Source organism: Eretmochelys imbricata, chromosome 12, assembly GCF_965152235.1.
Source record: "Eretmochelys imbricata isolate rEreImb1 chromosome 12, rEreImb1.hap1, whole genome shotgun sequence".
NCBI classification, from domain to species: Eukaryota; Metazoa; Chordata; order Testudines; family Cheloniidae; genus Eretmochelys; species Eretmochelys imbricata.
In genome coordinates, this window is record NC_135583.1 from 1,957,640 (window position 1) to 1,980,376 (window position 22,737).

A 22,737-nucleotide genomic window follows, 5' to 3' on the forward strand; every position below is an offset into this window, starting at 1 on the left:
AATGAACATTGTGAGTCCTCTACCGTGTATGTGGTGCTCTATTAATATTTATTTACAGCCATTTCTGTGATGATGATCATATTGAGATGCTCAGATACGTCCTTTGAGATCATAGATTAAAGATACTAAGGGCCATATATATTATTATTTGTTAAGCACTGTAGACTAATGTAGCGCTCTTTTTTTTTATTATTATTTTTAAGGGGGGTTTAAATACGTAGCATCTGCCAAAATCTCTACCCCAAAATACAAAAATAATCTGTAAATACGTATTAGCTAACAAAGATACCAGGAAGAACTTCCTAACTCACCTACTCCCATCAAAAGGCTAATTTGAATAGACAGGACTTGCAATGTGTCCATGAGGCTAGAGAACTCAGGCTGTGTTGGGTCAGAGACTTCCAGAGTCGAGGATTCTGAAAATGCTTTGTCTAGCTCTCAACCAACTGAGATATAAATCCATTGTTAAACTGGAATTCTCAAATCATCTCAGCTGCTAGAGAAATGGACTCTAAGAAGCACTGGATCTTAATCCTAAAGGATATTGCAGTCAGCGTGTGTCTTTATGCTGGCATGAGTCAAATGTGTCTGTACCTTACTTGAAGTGTGGACTTGTGTACAAGTGTTTGCACTAATCCCACATCTTTGTTTTCTCCATCCCATGCCTTTCTCAGAAATGGCACAGGAAGAAATGGAAGTGGATCTCCAGCCAGCAGTTACTTATTCTGTGGAGCACCATGAGGCATTTCCCACAGAGGCCTCCGGTCATGCTCTACTGTCACTGCCATCCAACTCTCCAGTACCCAGTGATGAGGCAGAAAGCATTATGGTTCCTCCTGCTGATGAGGAAGTCATTGTGGTCTCTGGTGCTGATGAAGTAGTGACAGTTGCTGAGTCTGACCCCCAGTTGCATGCTGCCCCTAGCCTGGATGGGCTGCAGAGGCTGCATGGGGTATTGGAGCTGTTTCAACTACAGGCTGCACAACAGATCACACGACAGCCACCAACAAGGAGAACTCGCCGGCAACGAAGAGGTGGTGGATCCCAGAGGACAATCAGTACCAGGTAAAACTGAAATGGAGTCAAGTCTGAGTGCTTTTTTCCCCCAACTTAATGATTTCACTTTAGGTGAAATCTAAAGTGTCATGCTTCCTATGTTATTAATCAGATCAGGCACCTGCATTTTCTAGACCCAAGCGGTGAAGCACTATCATAGCTGCATGTTATGTTTGCTTCTTAGAATTGTTAATTCACTGCCTTGCCTGGGGATTGATGCTGTTCTGGGTGAGACATTTCTTGGTCAGTTTGGTTGTATCCCTTATGTTGATAAACAGAGTCTTGGGTTTGTGGCAAAGAAATGATAGAATTTTCTCCTGTACGTTTTACCTGCAATAATCAATATGAAGAAACACTGTAGGTTTTACTCCTTGCTTTTCAGAGCCAGGGCACCACTGGATAGTTATTTCATGGTCAGCAGGACCCAAGGATCAACCACAGCAGCATCTCCACCACTGGAGACTTTGCATCTTCCAGTTGGCAACAGTGGTCACAGCTCAGAGGAGACCCTGGAGCTGAGTGACTCTGACAGCAGCAGCTCCACTGAGGAGGAGGATGTGGCAGTACCCCGGGAGGCGGCACCCATAACTGACAGTTTGGGAGGTTTGTGCTGGTTTCACATCACTGGGCGCCCTGAAATGCCAGAAATTCCTGTCACTGCATTTCCACTGTCAGACAGGACAACATTTCATAGAGAATCTTTTCAAGCTTTACAGCAGAGCTGCAAAGGTCTAAGATCAGTATGCTCATGGCTGACATGGATGGGTTGCTGCCATAATGCAGCAGTGCATGAATATAATCTTGAACAAGTGTTTTTTTTGTTGTTGTTGGTTTTTTTTTTAAAGCTGTTTACATACCCACTGATGCCTCCTGGCAATCTTCTTCAAAATAGCTGATTTAGAGATTATTCTGTTTTCTACTTTCTGCAGTTCTCCTTCCTACCCTGATCTTTATTATCAGGGATCATCTCCAAAACGGAAGGCCTCAATTAATTATTGTAAACCAGCGAAACCAATTTACAGTGGAGGATCTGGCCCAGGATTTTTTATTGCTGAGGAATTCATCTGCTTCAAGTGGTTATTCCTTGCTCCATGTAACTTCCCTTCCCTTAGCTGCTTTGGGGATAGTGGCTTACTTAGTGGATCACTCAGTGTTTTTCAACCTTTTCGGGTTGGTATTCCTTATTCAAAAATGTTCATGAACCCCTTAGTTTTTCTCTTTTATAATAAATATAATAATGCTCAATCTACACAATTTGTGCGTTTCAAGAGTCTGACAGAAAATACTTGATCTTGAAAGGTAAGAGGATGTGGGCAGTAGGGGAATGAGATTCTTAAATTTTATTACACAAAAAGCAAACACCTTGCAATTGTCTCCTGGGAAAATTTACAGGGTATCAATCTTAACCCACCTATCTCATTACCAAGGGATAGCTGCATCATTTTGCCCTTCCCCCCTCTTTTGCTCTCTATTGTTCTCCCTTCCAGAGCTTGCTTTTTTTTGCTGTCCTCTTATTTAATCTTCAGGTACCCACATAACATCCCTACTCTACCTCCAAATTCCAGAGTGAACACTTAGGATCAGTAAAAATAAGATCAGTTGTTGGCTATTAAATTGTGTGTGGGAGGGTGTATGTTGTGAGGTCCTGCAGGAGTCAGTCCTGAGTCTGGTACTAGTCAACATTTTCACTAATGACTTGGATAATGGAGTGGAGCGTGTGCTTATAAAACTTTTGGGTGACACTACACTGGGGTTGCAAGCCCTTTGGAGGACAGGATTAGCATTCAAAATGACCTCAACAAATTAAAGTAGTAGTCTAAAATCAGCAAGATTAAATTCAATAAATACAAGTGCAAAGTACTACTCTTAAAAGTAGGAATAAAATCCACAACTACAAAATGGGGAGTTACTGATGAGATGGTAGTACTGCTGAAAAGGATCTGGGGGCTGTAGTGGATTACAAATTGAACAAGTCAACAGCGTGCTGCGATTGTGAAAAAGGTTAATATTATTCTGGAGGGTAGGTAAGACACGTGAATGTAATTGTTCCACTCTACACAGGTCTGATGAGGCCTCAGCTGGAGTGCTGTTTTCAGTTCTGGGTGGCACACTTCAGGAAATATGTAGATAAATTGGAGAGATTCCAGAAGAGGGCAAGAAAAATGATGAAAGGTTTAGAAAACCTGGCCAGTGGGAAAAGATTTAAAAACTTGGGCACGTTTAGACTTCAGAAAAGACTGATGGGGGAAGGCTGATACCTCCTCAGATATGTTAAAAACTCTTATAAAGAGGACAGTGATCAATTGCTCTCCATGTCCACTGAAGGTATGATAAGAAGTAATGGGCTTAATCTGTAGCAAGGGAGATGTAGGTTAGATATTAAGAAAAACTTTCTAACTCTAAGGGTAGTTAAATTCTGGAATAGGCTTTCAGTGTTTGGTTATGGAATCCCCATCATTGGAGGATTAAAAACAGGTTGGACAAACACCTTTCAGGGATGGTCTAGATTTACTTGGTCCTGCCTCAGCACAGAGTGCTGGACTAGATGACCTCTCGATGTCCTTTCCAGCCTTACATTTCAATGATTTATGAAGGTGTTACAAAAACACTTTGTTGATTGTGCTAATTAATTATCTTTTTGCTTCAGTACATATCATCATTTATACTTCTAGTATGTGGAGTAAAGTTTTTGTTTGCAATCCACATTAGTTACTGCATCAGTGCTTGTTCTGGTGTCCTAGAATACTAAAGTTGCAAAAGAAAATTCAGACTAGAACCCAAGGAAGAGAGTTCACCAGTTCAAATAAATTATTCTTCCTTTTTTTCATGTCTGCTCTGAAGTTTCTGATCAGGTCCCACCAGAGCATGAAGGTCGTGATGCTGAAGAAGCAGAAGTCCAGCACAAACAGGTAAAGTGAACCAACAGTCCTTGGACAGAGAATAAAGATGGCAAATATTGCATTTGTCTGATCTTTGTTGTTGTTTCAGAGAACTCCACTAAAGAAACCTGATGTGACAGTTCCCACTGTACCACTGGATGAGGAAGAAGGGGACACCTGTGCCATCTGCTTTGAGCAATGGACTAATGCTGGGGAGCACCGGCTCTCAGCATTGCGGTGTGGACACCTGTTCGGATATACTTGCATCGTAAGGTGGCTTAAGGGACAGGCAGGAAAATGCCCTCAGGTAAAGTGCACCCTTTTGTGTTGGAACAGACTTGCTCTCAGCCTCTGGTCCAAATGTGACCGTAATTAAGAGAGTTATTATTCAGAAGGGAATGACATCAGGGTTTTAAATACTGTGCAAAAAGTCCACCATTTCAGCCTGTTAAACTAGGTTCACCAGGGGAAGGAGACCAAAGCCCTGAGGTAAGTGGGATACCGGGAGGAAGCAGGAGCATTTAAGGGGGCAGGGCTCCTGCCTCATACTGAGAAAGAGGGACGATCGGCGAGTTACCTCAAGTGCCTGTACACAAATGCAAGAAGCCTGAGAAAAAAGCAGAGAGAACTGGAAGTCCTGGCACAGTCAAGGAATTAGGATGTGATTGGAATAACAGAGACTTGGTGGATAACTCACATGACTGGAGTACTGTCATGGATGGATATAAACTGTTCAGGAAGGACAGACAGGGCAGAAAAGGTGGGGGAGTTGCACTGTATGTAAGGGAGCAGTATGACTGCTCAGAGCTCCGGTATGAAACTGCAGAAAAACCCGAGTCTCGGGATTAAGTTTAGAAGTGTGAGCAACAAGGGTGATGTCGTGGTGGGAGTCTGCTATAGACCACCGGACCAGGGAGATGAGGTGGACGAGGCTTTCTTCTGGCAACTCACGGAAGTTACTAGATCGCAGGCCCTGGTTCTCATGGGAGACTTCAATCACCCCGATATCTGCTGGGAGAGCAATACAGCGGTGCACAGACAATCCAGGAAGTTTTTGGAAAGTGTAGGGGACAATTTCCTGGTGCAAATGCTGGAGGAACCAACGAGGGGCAGAGCTCTTCTTGACCTGCTGCTCACAAACCGGGAAGAATTAGTAGGGGAAGCAAAAGTGAATGAGAACCTGGGAGGCAGTGACCATGAGATGGTCACGTTCAGGATCCTGACACAGGGAAGAAAGGAGAGCAGCAGAATACGGACCCTGGACTTCAGAAAAGCAGAGCTTGACTCCCTCAGGGAAGTGATGGGCAGGATCCCCTGGGAGAATAACATGAGGGGGAAAGGAGTCCAGGAGAGCTGGCTGTATTTTAAAGAATCCTTATTGAGGTTACAGGGACAAACCATCCCGATGTGTAGAAACAATAGTAAATATGGCAGGCGACCAGCTTGGCTTCACAGTGAAATCCTTGCTGATCTTAAACACAAAAAAGAAGCTTACAAGAAGTGGAAGATTGGACAAATGACCAGGGAAGAGTATAAAAATATTGCTTGGGCATGCAGGATTGAAATCGGGAAGGCCAAATCACAACTGGAGTTGCAGCTAGCAAGAGATGTTAAGAGTAACAAGAAGGGTTTCTTCAGGTATGTTAGCAACAAGAAGAAAGTCAAGGAAAGCGTGGGCCCCTTACTGAATGAGGGAGGCAACCTAGTGACAGAGGATGTGGAAAAAGCTAATGTATTCAATGCTTTTTTTTGCTTCTGTCTTCACGAGCAAGGTCAGCTCCCAGACTACTACGCTGGGCAGCACAGCATGGGGAGGAGGTGACCAGTCCTCTGTGGAGAAAGAGGTGGTTTGGGACTATTTAGAAAAGCTGGACGAGCACAAGTCCATGGGGCCGGATGCGCTGCATCCGAGAGTGCTAAAGGAGTTGGCGGATGTGATTGCAGAGCCATTAGCCATTATCTTTGAAAACTCATGGTGATCGGGGGAAGTCCCGGACGACTGGAAAAAGGCTAATGTAGTGCCCATCTTTAAAAAAGGGAAAGAGGAGGATCCTGGGAACTACAGGCCAGTCAGCCTCACCTCAGTCCCTGGAAAAATCATGGAGCAGGTCCTCAAGGAATCAATCCTGAAGCACTTGTATGAGAGGAAAGTGATCAGGAACAGCCAGCATGGATTCACCAAGGGAAGGTCATGCCTGACTAATCCAATTGCCTTCTGTGACGAGATAACTGGTTCTGTGGATGAGGGGAAAGCAGTGGATGTATTGTTTCTTGACTTTAGCAAAGCTTTTGACACGGTCTCCCACAGTATTCTTGTCAGCAAGTTAAGGAAGTATGGGCTGGATGAATGCACTATAAGGTGGGTAGAAAGCTGGCTAGATTGTCGGTCTCAACGGGTAGTGATCAATGGCTCCATGTCTAGTTGGCAGCCGGTATCAAGTGGAGTGCCCCAAGGGTCGGTCCTGGGGCCGGTTTTGTTCAATATCTTCATAAATGATCTGGAGGATGGTGTGGATTGCACTCTCAGCAAATTTGCGGATGATACTAAACTGGGAGGAGAGGTAGATACGCTGGAGGGGAGGGATAGGATACAGAAGGACCTAGACAAATTGGAGGATTGGGCCAAAAGAAATCTGATGAGGTTCAATAAGGATAAGTGCAGGGTCCTGCACTTAGGATGGAAGAACCCAATGCACCGCTACAGACTAGGGACCGAATGGCTAGGCAGCAGTTCTGCGGAAAAGGACCTAGGGGTGACAGTGGACGAGAAGCTGGATATGAGTCAGCAGTGTGCCCTTGTTGCCAAGAAGGCCAATGGCATTTTGGGATGTATAAGTAGGGGCATAGCGAGCAGATCGAGGGACGTGATCGTTCCCCTCTATTCGACATTGGTGAGGCCTCATCTGGAGTACTGTGTCCAGTTTTGGGCCCCACACTACAAGAAGGATGTGGATAAATTGGAGAGAGTCCAGCGAAGGGCAACAAAAATGATTAGGGGTCCAGAACACATGACTTATGAGGAGAGGCTGAGGGAGCTGGGATTGTTTAGCCTGCAGAAGAGAAGAATGAGGGGGGATTTGATAGCTGCTTTCAACTACCTGAAAGGGGGTTCCAAAGAGGATGGCTCTAGACTGTTCTCAATGGTAGCAGATGACAGAACGAGGAGTAATGGTCTCAAGTTGCAGTAGGGGAGGTTTAGATTGGGTATTAGGAAAAACTTTTTCACTAAGAGGGTGGTGAAACACTGGAATGCGTTACCTAGGGAGGTGGCAGAATCGCCTTCCTTAGAGGTTTTTAAGGTCAGGCTTGACAAAGCCCTGGCTGGGATGATTTAACTGGGAATTGGTCCTGCTTCGAGCAGGGGGTTGGACTAGATGACCTTCAGGGGTCCCTTCCAACCCTGATATTCTATGATTCTATGATTCCTTGACTTTAGCAAAGCTTTTGACATGGTCTCCCACAGTATTCTTGCCAGCAAGTTAAAGTAGTATGGGCTGGATGAATGGACGATAAGGTGGATAGAAAGTTGGCTAGATTGTCGGGCTCAATGGATAGTGATCAATAGCTCCATGTCTAGTTGGCAGCCGGTATCAAGTGGAGTGCCCCAAGGGTTGGTCCTGGGGCCAGTTTTGTTCAATATCTTCATAAATGATCTGGATGATGGTGTGGGTTGCACCCTCAGCAGTTTGCAGATGACACTAAAGTGGGAGGAGAGGTAGATACGCTGGAGGGTAGGAATAGGATACAGAGGGCTCCAGACAAATTAGAGGACTGGGCCAAAAGAAATCTGAGGTTCAACAAGGAAAAGTGCAGAGTCCTGCACTTAGGACGGAAGAATTCCATGCACTGCTACAGACTAGGGGTTGAATGGCTCGGCAGCAGTTCTGCAGAAAAGGACCTAGGGGTTACAGTGGTGGAGAAGCTGGATATGAGTCACCAGTGTGCCCTTGTTGCCAAGAAGGCCAATGGCATGTTGGGATGTATAAGTAGGGGCATTGCCAGCAGATCGAGGGATGTGATCGTTCCCCTCTATTCGACATTGGTGAGGCCTCATCTGGAGTACTGTGTCCAGTTTTGGGCCCCACACCACAAGAAGGATGTGGAAAAATTGGAAAGAGCCCAGCGGAGGGCAACAAAAATGATGGGGGACTGGAACACATGACTTATGAGGAGAGGCTGAGGGAACTGGGATTGTTTAGTCTGCAGAAGAGAAGAATGAGGGGGGATTTGATAGCTGCTTTCAACTACCTGAAAGGGGGTTCCAAAGAGGATGGCTCTAGACTGTTCTCAGTAGTAGCAGATGACAGAACGAGGAGTAATGGTCTCAAGTTGCAGTGGGGGAGGCTTAGGTTGGATATTAGGAAAAACTTTTTCACTAGGAGGGTGGTGAAACACTGGAATGCGTTACCTAGGGAGGTGGTGGAATCTCCTTCCTTAGATATTTTTAAGGTCAGGCTTGACAAAGTCCTGGCTGGGATGATTTAGTTGGGGATTGGTCCTGCTTTGAGCAGGGGGTGGACTAGATGACCTGCTGAGGTCCCTTCCAACCCTGATATTCTATGAATAAAATCTCCACTGCTTTGAAGTGATTTTCACCAGGTTCAGCTCGCTCTGTTCATCTGAAGGAGAACTTAAATTCTTAACCTAATTCAGCACAATTTTGCTGAAATGAGTTAGAGCATTAGTGTTGCTCAGTGGGTAGCAGCATCACGTGGGGCAAATGGCAGAGTTCAAGTCCTGTTCAACAACTTGGTGTCAGGACACTCCGGTGCAGTAGTGGAGGGGACTGCCCAGTTTGGTGCCATTTGTCGGATAAGATTAATTACCCTTAATGGAAATGTCTGGCAGTGTTTTAAATTAATGGCTGAGAGCTCTGGTTTCCTGGTCAGGCACCTAAAGGAGGTTCTAAGGTTCAAGGCTGTGCGAGAATCACTGCTAAGTTCAGGATTGCTGCTGCACTCCAATATCCATCACTGCTTCAAAGGGTGAAAAAGTACTTTAGTCAACCTAATTGTAAGTAAAAAAACAAACCACCTCAGCTTTTGCTTCCTTAGAAATGCGGTGTCAAATAGCCTCAGATATTTGATAGCATTTGAGCTATCAGATACCAGAGAGAGGTTAAAACATAACCATCAACTTCTTAAACCATTAATGTCTTGTGATTGGATGCTTGTAAATTAACAATTAAGGGATTCAGCCTGTTCCCTACTATTCACTAGCCTTTCACTCACTCATTCCTTATACTCTCTCCCCACCCATTTGAGAGATCATTTCCAATATCTGATTTATTTTGACCTTAACATATATTTTTCCAGTTTTTAACAGGGCAGTATTAAGTTTGGGCAGGATTAAGTTGTGTGGGATTTAGCCCTGGTCTACACTAGACATTTTACATTAGTATAGCTACACCTTGAGAGTGTGAAAAATGCATACTCCTGTGAGATGTAGCTATACTGATCTAACCCCTGGTGTAGACATTGGTAGACAGATTCTTCCATCGACCTACCTACCACCTGTTGGGGAGGTAGATTACCTACCCCACCCCTCCCATCAGCATAGGTAGTATCTACACTGAAGCGCTGCAGCTGCACTGCTATAGTGTGTTAAGTGTAGGCATAACCTAAGGGTATGTCTATGCTGCAATAAAAAAACCCTGTGGCTGGCCCATGCCCGCTGATTTGGGCTTGTGGGGCTCAAGCTGAGGAGCTGTCTAATTGTGGTGTAAAAATTCAGGATTAGATTGCAGCCTGAGCTCTGGAACCCTCCCTCCTTGCATGGTCCTAGAGCCCAGGCTGCAGCCCAAGCACGAACATCTACACCACAATTAAACAGCTCCTTAGCCTGAGTCAGCTAGTGTGGGCCAGCAGCAGGTTTTTAGTTGCACAGTAGACATAGTACTCTAAGTGAATGAAGTTACGTGGTATTGGGAAACAGGCTGGATCATTTAACTGTTCATTTCTGGTGGTCCTAATGTTTTGAGGTTTTATAAAGCTGTAAAGTTGGTTGAGTTTGGGGGGTTTGTTATGATTTTGCAGAGTGTAATGTTGTGTCGGTGTTAGCTGCACTCCTCTGAAACATAGTTTCACTCCTAACTCTGTTAAAACTATTTTTTTAGATCAAGAATAGTGTTCAATTTACAATGCAAAGAGCCAACTGTCACTTCCTAGCCTTCTTACCTGAGGGCCAAGGTTTCATTAGCTCTCAAATGAAAAAGCCATTGTATAGTTTTTTAGATTTGCTTGCTTTTGAGTGGGATTCCTGCTGAAGCAGTCTGGTGTTTTACACTGTAGTTAAACAAAAGGATTCATTCTTCAGATCTGCCTCTCGCTTCTCATCCTTGTCAAATCTGTGTAACTTTTTTCAGAACAAAATCCTCAGAGCATTCCTCAGACTTGGACTTCTGTTCTTAAACTTCTGTGATTTCTCATTCTTGCTATCACTTACTTCTCTCTCAAAGGGAGGAGGAGAGATGCTCTAGGAAACACAGTAGTTGATATCCTGAGTGATTAGACTTTTGGTGTCTCTTATATATTTCTGCTAAACATTCTAGTGGTGCATTATGTGTTTTTGTGTGATGATCTTAAGGATGCCTAAGGCTGGCTGGTGAGTGTCTTCTAGTGACACAGCTACCTGAGAAGTGTCTGAGATGGGCTTCTCGCTCTAAAGAAGAGATGAGCTAGCCTTGGGGGTTTTTACTCTGCAGTCCCAGTTGCTATATTCTTTAACTGATTTGTACATCATTGCTGTGCATGTGGCTTTGTAGAAAAGGTGGTTTGAGTGCAAGTTACTATTATAGTTTTAACATTCTAGATCCTACTAGTGACCTCTGTTGGGTGCTAGAGAAGCAATCGTAAGCATTTACTACTCTTCACACTCAATCTTTTGCCAGACATGGAAACCGTGACCATGATGTATGTCTTTATACTACTAAACAGTAAATATACTTGCATTTAAAAGACATGAAGTAATGTGGGATTCCCCAAAGGCTGCTTGATATGGTCTGTCTCTAATCCCCTTTATCTGATGCCAACAACACATTTTCTAAACACTAAGCCTTGCAATCCCCACATCAGGGTGGTATTAATCCAATTTTACAGATGGGGAAACTGAAGTACAGAGAGGTTAAGTGACTTTGCCAACACCACATAGCACGTACAAGATAAAGTTGTGAATAGACTCAAGGAGTACCTGATTTGTGCTGCTCTCAAAGTAGAGGTGGGGACTGTCTGTTTGCATGAGCATTTGAATTGATCACAGGATTGTCTGGCAGTCCTGGGTACTTGGTGGTTTTGAATCACAAGACCCGGGGCAGCAGAGGGATGCTTTCTGAAAGGTGAATGCTGCACTGGGAAATCAGATCTAAAATTTCAAAATAGCAATCCTGATTAAGATTCTAATGACCCATGGATAGCAATGTTTGAAGGGGAATTTCAAAATATTTAACATCTGGGTTTAACAGAGTGGGGAATATTTAATTTGGGTTTGAATTGAATGTTAATTTCCCAGGGATAAACTGAACCCACTTTTTATTTTAGTGCAATAAGAAGGCAAAGCGCTCAGACGTTGTGGTCCTGTATGCCCGTACTTTGAAAGCACTGGACACCAGCGAACAGGAACGCATGAAAAGGTATGGAGCATACACCTCAGATGTACCATCTCTGTCCCACATGTACATGCTGTTGTAGAAAACAAGTTAGACCATCTGCTTGGCTCAAACAGCCTGAGGTCTTTTATTGAATACAAGCATGCAGGGAGAGGGAGATAGAGATGGTCACACACGGGTGCCACCCTGGTCTCTCTGCTCTGCCCCTATAATACCAGACTTATGTAGGTCCAAATTCAAGCCAAATGATACATTTCCTTACCACTCAGGCATTCTTAATAAAGCCTTATAAGGAATTAATGGAAGGGCAGTTTCATAATTAGCATAGTGTTGACGCACCGTGTTGTTATCAGGATCTACGGTTTGCTATGGCAGCGTTTTGACTAGGGACTTCTGCAGGGTGGAGGGTACATATAATGGACAGCTAGGGACTTTTCCGGAGGCCCTTTGGCTCTTTTCTAGTTAGAGATTGGCCTAGTCCATTATCTGGGTCAAATGCCACAGCCTAGTATACGTAAATGCTTTAGCTTAAGCCAAGTCTTACAGGATACAGGCCTATAGGCCTCTTGCGTTACAGCTCTTGCATATGTTGCATATAGTGCATAGATTTTGCTGCAGAATGGGATGGAGTCAGTTTCAACAGCAAGGTTAATAGCAATTTCCCTCACAATGCCTAAGAAAGAAAACTGATTTCATGCAGCGTGACTCTTACCGAAGCCTTTTTTCAGCTATGCTCCCTGAAACTGGCTATGCACTTTGTCTTAACTGCGAGTACCAGTATTATGGATTGCCTTAAATATGGAGATCATGCTGGGTTCAGCATTTGTTATCAGGAACAAAGGATCCCTATTATAATTGAATTCTTGGGTTTTGTGTCCTTGCACATGTTATTGAGAGCTGACTAAAGCAAGCTTAGGTAGTGTATGTTAAAACACCACAGCTGAAGAATGTGCCAAGTCCTTCCAAAAAATCCCAAACAAACTAACTGCTAATTCATCTTTAAATGTGATATGAAGCACCTTGTCCAGAAATGCAGTGAGGGTGAACAGTAGACTTTAACTTTATCTCTTTAGATACGAATTAAAAAGTGGTCTCATCTCATTGTCAGAAATGTATTATGATATGGAAACTGATATTTTGAAGTCAGTCTGACGACATCTAAGCTGAACATTTAGAATTCATTATAAACCAAAAACCAGGACAAAATTAGCCATTGTAATTTCTATGGTGTAAGTTCACGTACAGTGTTAAATTTCTGTTATACGCAACTACAACTAGTATAGTAAAATCCAATAAAGGTTAAAGGTTACAGAATCCCAGGTCCTTCCTAAATCTTAGTATTGCTGAGCAAAACATCATTTCAGCTTCCTTAGATCATTTCCCCTTTCAGGAAACTTTCAAACTCTTTTTTTCAACTCAGTACTTATTTAAAATACCACTACCATGGTGAAACGTCCAAGTGAGCTCATTATCTCCTAATATAGCTTTCCTGCGTTACCCTAATTGCCAATCAGAAATGGGTGAGGAAGGAATTTTAACTGGCATTCTGTGACCGAGGTCCTGGGAGGGCCACACTGAGGGTACTCAATTAGGGCAAACTGCAAAGAATGGGGCAGCCAATGTCCAAAGCTGGTGGATATTCCAATACTTAGGTTTACCAAGCCAGCACAAACCAGCTTCTACAGTACCTTACTTGCTTCACAGAAGCCAAAACACAGTTTCCTTATAGCAACCCAGCCTTGACACCCAAATCGATCAGGATTACTGAAAATCTTATTAATCATATAAGAAAGTTCTGCAATCCCAAAGGATTGGACACATTACCTCCCAAGTTAATGAATATTTCAGATCTTACCCAAATACAAGCTACAGCCAATTCTTATTAACTAAACTAAAATTTATTAAAAGAAATGAGAGTGAGTATTGGTTAAAAGATCAGTATACGTAGACATGAGTACAGTTCTGAGATTAGTTTCATAGTGGAGAAAATGAATTTTGTAGTTGCAAAGAGTTCTTTCAGAATTAGTCCACAGGTTATAGTCCAGTGTTCATGTTCAGGGTGATCCGGGTGGGACTGGAGATCGTGGTCTTCTAACTCAAGCTTCCCCTGCATTAAGCATCAAGCAAATCTGAGATAAAAAGGATCAGGACCCAAGAGACCTTTATACAGTTCCAGGCCTTCTCTTGACAGCAGAGTCCTTAGGCGAACAATAGGCAATCATCGAGCTTTTAAAGTAGACCTATTTCCTAAGTATCACTGGTAATTAGCTACATGAATTAATATAAAGCAGTTGCCTGTTTTCCACCATTAGCAGGTGATTCTCTATGCATTTCAAAGAGATCAATAAAGTGATATCACTATTTACAGTTCATTTAAATGCTAAGATCTTCTTTTGATCTCTGAAGTAACAGAATACAGCATAGATAGGAACTCTTGGGTTACATTGTAAACCTCTAACAATATATTGTGTAAAAACACAAACATTATCTACCAGTATGTCCCGAAAGGTTGAATTTGGGTAATTTATCCTGCAGAATGCTTAACCCTTTCTGGCCATGTGTCACACATGCCATTGCCTGATGCTGTGTTTTTGATCTCTGTAATGTTACAATTCATTGTGAACACTGGATGTGATGTTGCAAAGCACAATATGGGGGATGAATTGTCTATAAGGTGGCTAGAAAGCTAGCTAGATCGTCGGGCTCAATGGGTAGTGATCAATGGCTTCATGTCTAGTTGGCAGCCAGTATCAAGTGGAGTGCCTGAGGGGTCAGTTCTTGGGCCAGATTTGTTCAATATCTTCATTAACGGTCTAGAGGATGGGATGGATTGCACCCTCAGCAAGTTTGCAGATGACACTATGCTGGGGGGAGAGGTAGATATGCTGGAAGGTCGGCATAGGGTCAGGAGTGACCTAGTCAAATTGGAGGATTGGGACAAAAGAAATCTGATGAGGTTCAAAGAGGACAAATGCAGAGTCCTGCACTTAGGACGGAAGAATCCCATGCACTGCTACAGACTAGGGACTGACTGGCTAAGCAGCAGTTCTGCAGAAAAGGATCTCGGGGTTATGATGGACAAGAAGCTGGATATGAGTCAACAGTTGCCAAGAAGACTAACTGCACATTGGGCTGCATTGTTAAGAGCCTTGCCAGCAGATCAAGGGAAGTGATAATTCCCGTCTATTTGGCACTGATGCCACATCTGGAGTACTGTGTCCAGTTTTGGGCCCCCCCACTACAGAAAGGATGTGGAGAAATTGGAGAGAGTCCAGCAGAGGGCAACAAAAATGATTAGGGGCTCAGAGGTTTTTAAGGCCTGGCTTGACAAAGCCCTGGCTGGGATGATTTAGTTGGGGTTGGTCCTGCTTTTGAGCAGGGGGTTGGACTAGATGACCTCCTGAGATCTCTTCCAACTCTAATCTTCTGTGATTCTATGATATGTAATTCATAATATCATCAATATAGATATTCGCTATAGATGTTTGTAATGGAAACTTCCTTAATATCAGCCCCGATACTAAAACAAATGCAGTTGTATTTTGCTTTTTACACAACAAAAATCATGTGACAAAATCACAGAGGTGCAGTTAGGTCCCACATAGTAGTGTTTACTAAACAGACGCAAACATGAAAGCCTACGTATGCACATGCTGCTGCTCTGACTGGTTTGCAGCAGCTTCTGAAACAGAACACAGTAGCACTAAAAACTCCCAAATTATTTAAAGTGTTACTACTCTATTCCTATATGCTACATACTTGTTCCCCCTTTATGTAAAGGACACTTAAAAGAAAAGTTACAAATGTGTTACTGTCAAAAACTTATCACTAAATATACAACATGGCATAGATTAGTCTGAGAGGTGGTTTATGATATCTCTGGACAATGTCTTAGGCATCACAACAGTATCTACTTTCTGATGTAGCTGTATTAGTAACATCTTCCTGCTGTTTAGTATTAGGGTCACTTGTAATAGAAAAAAGGACCCGAGGCTCACAGTATTATTACAAGTGAGTGTCTGGCTGTATTGTAGGCTTGTTAATATTCAGTACCTGTTGAATTCTTACATAGAAAATGTACAGAATATTTTTTTCCTCCGTATTCGCTTTATTTTGGGATTGATGGAAAGGGCTCGTCTGCTTTAGAAAAGTAATCAAACAGTCCTTGTGAACCACTAGATAAAAGGTCACAGTTACTGTTGTGCATAACTGAGAGCATAACTAAGGCCCCTCTGCTATTCCCCTCCAATAAATCATTAGGAGGGCAACTCGGATGAGAGAGTTGTTTATGCACCCCCCAAAAAATAAACCCAACTCGCTGTTACGCTTTGGTCACAGAAACCCCCTTGGGACTGCCACCTGATGTGCTGGGACTACCTTTGAGCCTGTTTTTCCCTAGCAGCTTGGGACTGCAGTACCTTGTCTGGTTGTGCCAGACATGCTAGCCTGCTACAAACACAGACCCAGGTCTGAACCACATCCCCCAAAAGCTGCAAGCTTAACTGAAAACCGCTTAAGAAGTGCTCCTGTCTCCAGCACCCAGGTACCCAGTTCCCAATGGGATCCAAACGCCCCAAATAGCTTTTACTCTGTATAAAGCTTATACAGGGTAAACTCATAAATTGTTCGCCCTCTATAACACTGATATGCACAGCAGTTTGCTTCCCCAGGTATTAATACTTGCTCTGGGTTAATTAATAAGTAAAAAGTGATTTTTATTAAATATAAAAAGTAGGATTTAAGTGGTTCCAAGTAATAGACAGAACAAAGTAAATTACCAAGCAAAATAAAACAAAAACACGCAAGTCTAAACCTAATACAATAGGAAACTAAATGCAGGTAAATCTCATCCACAGAGGTGTTCCAATAAGCTTCTTTGACAGACTAGACTAGATTCCTTCCAGCAATCACTCTCACCCCTGTAGCTACTGTCCTTTGTTCCAGTTTTTCAGGCGTCTCTTTGGGGTGGAGAGGCTATCTCTTGAGCCAGCTGAAGATAAATGGAGGGGTTTCCAGGGGCTCTTATAGTCTCTCTTGTGGGTGGAAACCCCTCTTTCTCCTGTGTAGAATCACAGCTACAAGATGAAAAGGAGTACTTGTGGCACCTTAGAGACTATGAAGTGAGCTGTAGCTCACGAAAGCTTATGCTCAAATAAATTGGTTAGTCTCTAAGGTGCCACAAGTACTCCTTTTCTTTTTGCGAATACAGACTAACATGGCTGTTACTCTGAAACCTGTCAGCTACAAGATGGAGTTTTGGAGTCACATGGGAAAGTCACATGTCCATGCATGACTCAGTTCTTTACATTGTCTACATGTTAGTTTGAACGTCCCCAGGAAAGCTTAGATGTGGATTGGCATCTTTCAATGTTCATTTAGTTAAGTACTCCCAATTACTTGAATAACCCCTTCACACTATGTTGACCAAATCTGTCTCTTGTGCTTCCTACAGCAAACACTTTAAATACAAGCATAGAGCCAATGCTCATAACTTCAGATATAAAAATGATACATGCATACGAATAGGATGAATACAGTAGAACATAACTTTTGAAAAGTTACGTTACATGGCATATGTAGCATAAAACATATTCCAGTTATGTCATATTTATATTCATAAGCATATTTCTATAAAGCATTATGGGGTGCAGTGTCACACTGGCTACCTGCTAATGGCCAGGAGGCAGGGCAAGGAGATAGAGTGCAAGACCATTAAGTGGGATTTACTGAAACTGTTAAGTTTACCTGAGCGTGGCTGTGTTTTAACCTACACTGGTGATAGAGCTGCAACCGGGAGGAACATCCTAAGTTGTCTCCACCCATGATCATTTCTTTTTTTTCCTCCTCTATTTAGTTCTTTAGAAAAGGAGCAGTTGTTGCGGAGACAGGCGGAATTGGAATCCGCACAGAGCCGTCTCCAGTTGCAGGTCTTGACAGATGAATGCAGTAAACTTCGCAAGCAGGTCCAGGTAAGTTCAGCTGCTGCCTGTTGATGATGGGCTCTTCATTGCCCTCCTTCTCTCCAGCCCCTGCCTCATGATGTGCCTGCCTTCCTCCCATGTGTCGTCTGAGCGAGCTTGTGTGTGTTCTTCCAAGCAAGAAAAAATCTTTGTCAACACAAACACACAGCTTCCAGGAGTACTTGTGGCACCTTAGAGATTAACAAATTTATTTGAGCATAAGCTTTCGTGGGCTACAGCTCACTTCATCAGATGCATGCAGTGGAAAATACAGTAGGACCATTTTATATACGCAGAGAACATGAAACAATAGGTGGTACCGTGCACACTATAACAAGAGTGATCAGTTAAGGTGAGCTATTACCAGCAGGAGAGGGAAAAAAAGGTTATCTGTTCCATTGTCAACTCATTTCTTGATGTATCAAGGGATACAAATATTTTATTCAGCCTTCCACTTAGTTTCACTTTTGTTTTTGTTCTTTGCTTTTTGAATTTCTCCTGTTTTTATGTTCTCCTTGTCTGTGGGGTTAGGTGGCACCTGCTGTGCTACAGTCTGCCAGCAAGACCATGACACAAGGCTTCACAAATTAATTGGCTGACTTCCTATGTCAGATTGCATGTCACATGAGCTAATGAGAGGATCTGGTTCACCATGGACATTGATCAAGGAAAATCATGGATGCAATAAATCTTAGATTCCACAGTGTAATGTCTTTCTGCAGTTCTGTTGAGTTTTTACATTGATGAAGTATACAGACTAACAGTGCCAATAGGATAAGTCAGAAATACTATACAGGTTTATTACCACACATACTCCAGCCATATCTTCGTATTTATACTGTATTCCTCAGTGGGGCATCAAAGTGACTAAAATTACACACCAACATTAAAGTGCAGTACTGTACGTACTTTACATTCCGAATGAAGTGAAGGATAATGTCACTAACAAATTAACATTTGGCGGAAAGTTCAGAAGTGGAGTCCTATGTGATTTGTGTAGCCTTATACTAGAAGTATATGGAATAAGAGTGCTACATGTTTAATTTGAGATTATATAGTGAAATATGCAATTTATATTTTAATAAGAATAGTGTTACTGAACACTTAGATGTATCTAAATGACATAAAAAGCTATGAAGTAATTAAGCTTATAAAATTAAGTATAATGTAAACACAAGCTCTTATGAATCTATTTAAAAATATGAAGAATATATTCAATAATAGCAAATTCTCTAATTGCATAGAAGTTTCTTGGGGGATATGGTACAAAACCAGTAGATATAGAACAATGTCATATACTTCTAGGAATCTTAATGGAAACTAATGTAAATTTCCCCTTATTAAAATTACTGTGTAAGCTAGTTTTTTTGTTGCTAATATCCATAATTTTAAACTGCATTATCAAAATCAGTGTTGAAACCCTATGCAGTAATAGATGTACATTTGGTATTAGAATTTTCTAAGATTAAATAGTACTCTTGCTTTAAACAGAAATTCTTAAGCATTTCAGTTTTTATAAAGTCATACTTCTGGTATTAAAATTGAGCTACTGAGTGCATATGTGCAATGTATCTTGGCTTTTATTGTAGTTTAACCACTGTATATAATAAAATTTTGTGGCATTCTCATTAAAAGCATATTAATTAGCTGCTTGCGCATTTATAGTCAGAAAAGGCTACCTTAAGTGCATAGCCCCTTGTTCACTGTGGCAAGCTGAAACTTAATTCTTTAGCAAGGTCCCTGGATTCTGTGGCATTCTGAGACGGACTGAAAATTGTGCAGCAATTTCATTTGCAAATCAGGAAATGTGTATGTGGGAGTGTGAAACTAAGCATGCATCTGGATAGTTTTGCTAAAATAATCAGCACTAATAATAATTAGTGTTAACATTTTAAATTGTCATCCCAAGATTTCAGCGCTTTCAGTCCTTTGAGATGAACGGGGCAGCTCACACTTCTCAAGCTATTGTTTCAGGCTCACAACGATGGCCTTGCTTCATTTATATTTTCAGAGTTACTGTCATACCTGTAAGGGCTGGAAATGCGTGGAGGTTTTTAATGAAAATTTAAGTTGTGGAGTACAGTTCTGTAGCAAGGGGTAGATCCCACGAACAATGCGCAAGACAGAGTATACAGCACCTTGCTTATGTACATCTAAAACAGTGGTGTCAAATGCCAACCTTCTGGGTATATATGTTGTGCCTCACATGACAGATTGAGATTTGAGTTTTTAAAATATTCTGCTGAAAGTTTCTAGATGTCCTGGGGAGAGGGGGGGGACACCTTCCAGCAGTGAACCAAATATGAACTGATGCAGTGCTGTCTTCCTGAGTCTGCAAACAGAGATTGCAACAATAGCTCTAACAGATGTGAATTCTGTCCCTATTTATCACATTGGTCTGTTAATGCTAAGCCCAATGATGACACTTTTAACGCAGTGGTCTCCAGCCTTTTTACGCTCAAGATAACTTTTTGAATTTAAGGGCAACCAACGAGGTACCTTGCCCCTTCCCCCGAAGCCCTGCCCCACTCACTCTCTCCCCCCACTCTGTCGCTTGCTTTCACCAGGCAGGGGGTTGGGGTTCAGGAGGGAGTGCAGGCTCTGCGCTGGGGCCAAGGGGTTCACAGTGTGGGAGGGAGCTCTAGCCTGAGACTGGGGCAGTGCGTTGGGGTGCAGGAGGGAGTGCAGGGGGTGGACTCTGGGAGGGAGTTTGGGTGCAGGAAAGAGCTCTAGGCTGGGGCAGAGTGTTGGGGTGCAGGAGGGGGTACAGAGTGCTGCCTCTGAAAAGGGAGGCAGGGCTGGTGCAGGGGGTATGGAGTGTAGGAGGGGGTATGAGGTGCTGGCTCTGGGAGGGGGCTCAGGGCTGGGTCTTGGGGTGCAGAAGGAAGTATGGGAGGATGCAGGTTGGCTGGTAGAAGAGAAGTGCTGATCCAGCATAGTTGGGCCTGCTGTATTCATGCTACTTCTGGTCTTAATGCTGCAGAGCCATTCAGCACCTGCCCATTGAAGGGAGCGATACTTAACTTGGGCAGCCCCTGCTCCATGCTTCTCCCTGGGGGGGGCATATGGCTCCTTGCGCTGCCCCCCTATACAGGCATCACCCCCGCAGCTCCCATTGGCCACAGTTCCCTGTTCCCGGCCAATGGGAGCCTTGGGGGCAGTGCTTGCAGGCAGGAGCAGCATGTTGAAACCTGAGCCCCCACCCCCAGCCCACAGGCCACTTCTGGGAGCGGCGTGGGGCCGGGATAGGCGGGGACCCTGCCTTAGCAGCAGCTGGCAACCCCATTGCACCACTGGAGATCGCGATTGACTGGGAGAGTTTCCAGGATCGACCAGTCGATCACGATCGACTGGTTGGTGACCACTACTTTAACATATCAATTATTTGATGGAAAATTTCCCAATCGCTCTATTGTTTCCGCTCCACTAAATGTTCTCTCCCTGTGATAGCACACTTCTCCTGAATGGCATGAGCACCAAACTGTAGAGAAGGTGTTTTTACATTTTTTGCTTGTTTCCTGATATTGCCTGTATTTGTACAGTCTGTAACTGGGTATGCACTACATATGTCTTCTACTATGGGGATTCCTGCCCCCATGTCCAGTAGAAAATTTACAAGCCCATCCCCAACTCGGATGCTTAAGAGCGGGTGCCCCCTGACATCTATTGTCATGGGTTGCTGAAAAACACATTCAGAGTCTCTGGGAGGGCTGTCCTATGCTAGCTGGTCGCTAACCACAGGATCGTTCAATCCAGAAGCCAAAACAGTCGCTTTAGCAACCTTTGTTACAGCCTTATTTTCTTTCTTCTGACACTCTTTGCTAATCATTCATGCCTGCAGCTGCGCCCTAACTTCTCATTCTCTCCTTTAAGATCTTGATTCTTCTGCTTCAGCACTCCAGATGACACTCCTTTGCGCTCTCAGTTCATTCCTCCGCCTCTATTCATTCCACAACCTCTCCAACCCCGGCCTCTGCCACGGGGAGATTATCCTGGTCCCTCTGTTCTCCACTACCCCAACTGTGTTTGCAGCTCATTTACAGGGGTCCCTTCCTGTTTGACAGCAGTATCTACTTTTTCACTCCGCTAAACTCAGGTGATAGGCAGGGTCTGGTAGCTGCTTGTTGTGGAAAATCTGTTGAATCCCCTCTCCTCCCCAGTTGCCTTATCTTCCTGTCTTTAAAAAATTAACTGGTGAGGCTTTTGAATAAAGTCTTTAATGTGGTGAAAATTTGTCACTTCTGTTTTTTTGTTTTTTAATTACCTGCATCTTTCCCTGAAAGACACCACTCTCTCTAGTTAAGGATGAAATTCCATTAACATCATTATGGCCTCCTTTCCCTCCCCAAATCCTTCTGTCTTTGCCTATTGCTACTCCAATCCCCTTGAAACATCACATGTTTGGTCTTATGCTGGGGTAGAATCTGGGCTTTTGAGGCAAATCAGAGAAGGTTTTTGGGAGATGTGAAGTGAAACCTATATTTAAGCTCTCAAACCCTTTTTCCTAAAAGGGTTTTTTGTTTTATTTTGGTTTTTTTTGTTTGTTTGTTGTGTTTTGGCTTGAGGATCGTTATAAATTAGTTTGACCTTGAAACTCCTATTTTCTTTTAATGTTTGTCTTTTTAGAACTGTTGCTGTTGACTATTTCTGGTTTGAGCAAGATTAGTTGGTGCAATTATTAAAGCTAGTTTATGCATACGTTAGGAGCTTGGAGATCTTAAATCTATAATATCATTTCTATGGTGCTTAATTGTTTTGCAGACAGTATACTGTATTTGGAGTATATCTTAAGTTATCCAAGCTGTGGAAAGCAGGCCCCATCTCTCTTTATCTGTCTGCTTTAGGTATTTGTAAATATCTATGTAATAGTATAGAATCATGGGATTAGTGCTGGTGGTCATGACTTTGGGTTGGGTTATAACCATTTGGGCAGAATTCTTGTCAGAGTTATAATGTTCAAAATTGCCATACCCTCATACTTTCTGTGGATGATCTTTTGTGGGGAGGAAAATTATCCAGTGAACATCTGTTAACACACTGTGAGTCTTTGCCTTTCAGTAGTGTGAAAGTGGCTCTTCCTTTGTTGGATTAAAAGTCACTCTTTTGAGAGCTACAGTACTGAACATTTTGAACCATAGTTCTTCGGCTTTGGAGAAAGTGAACAAGTCTTGGGTTCTTACAAAATTCAATCATTCCTGGAATCTCTGCTGGCCAGGATTATAAAAACCATTGTGTAGGT

At 43.0% G+C, this 22,737-nt stretch overlaps 1 protein-coding gene across 4 annotated transcripts in view; it reads left to right on the forward strand.

Annotated features, from left to right (window-relative positions):
- Nucleotides 1-22,737, forward strand: part of RFWD3 (ring finger and WD repeat domain 3) — a 63,139-nt gene that overhangs the window by 13,630 nt on the left and 26,772 nt on the right. For all 4 annotated transcript variants that reach the window (XM_077831112.1, XM_077831115.1, XM_077831113.1 and 1 more), the window contains 6 exons: nt 675-1,065; nt 1,439-1,659; nt 3,898-3,965; nt 4,045-4,242; nt 11,471-11,562; nt 17,393-17,507. In XM_077831112.1, coding sequence (XP_077687238.1) covers nt 677-1,065; nt 1,439-1,659; nt 3,898-3,965; nt 4,045-4,242; nt 11,471-11,562; nt 17,393-17,507 — 1,083 coding nt within the window. In that variant the 5' untranslated portion in view covers nt 675-676. The remainder of the gene's footprint in view (nt 1-674; nt 1,066-1,438; nt 1,660-3,897; nt 3,966-4,044; nt 4,243-11,470; nt 11,563-17,392; nt 17,508-22,737) is intronic.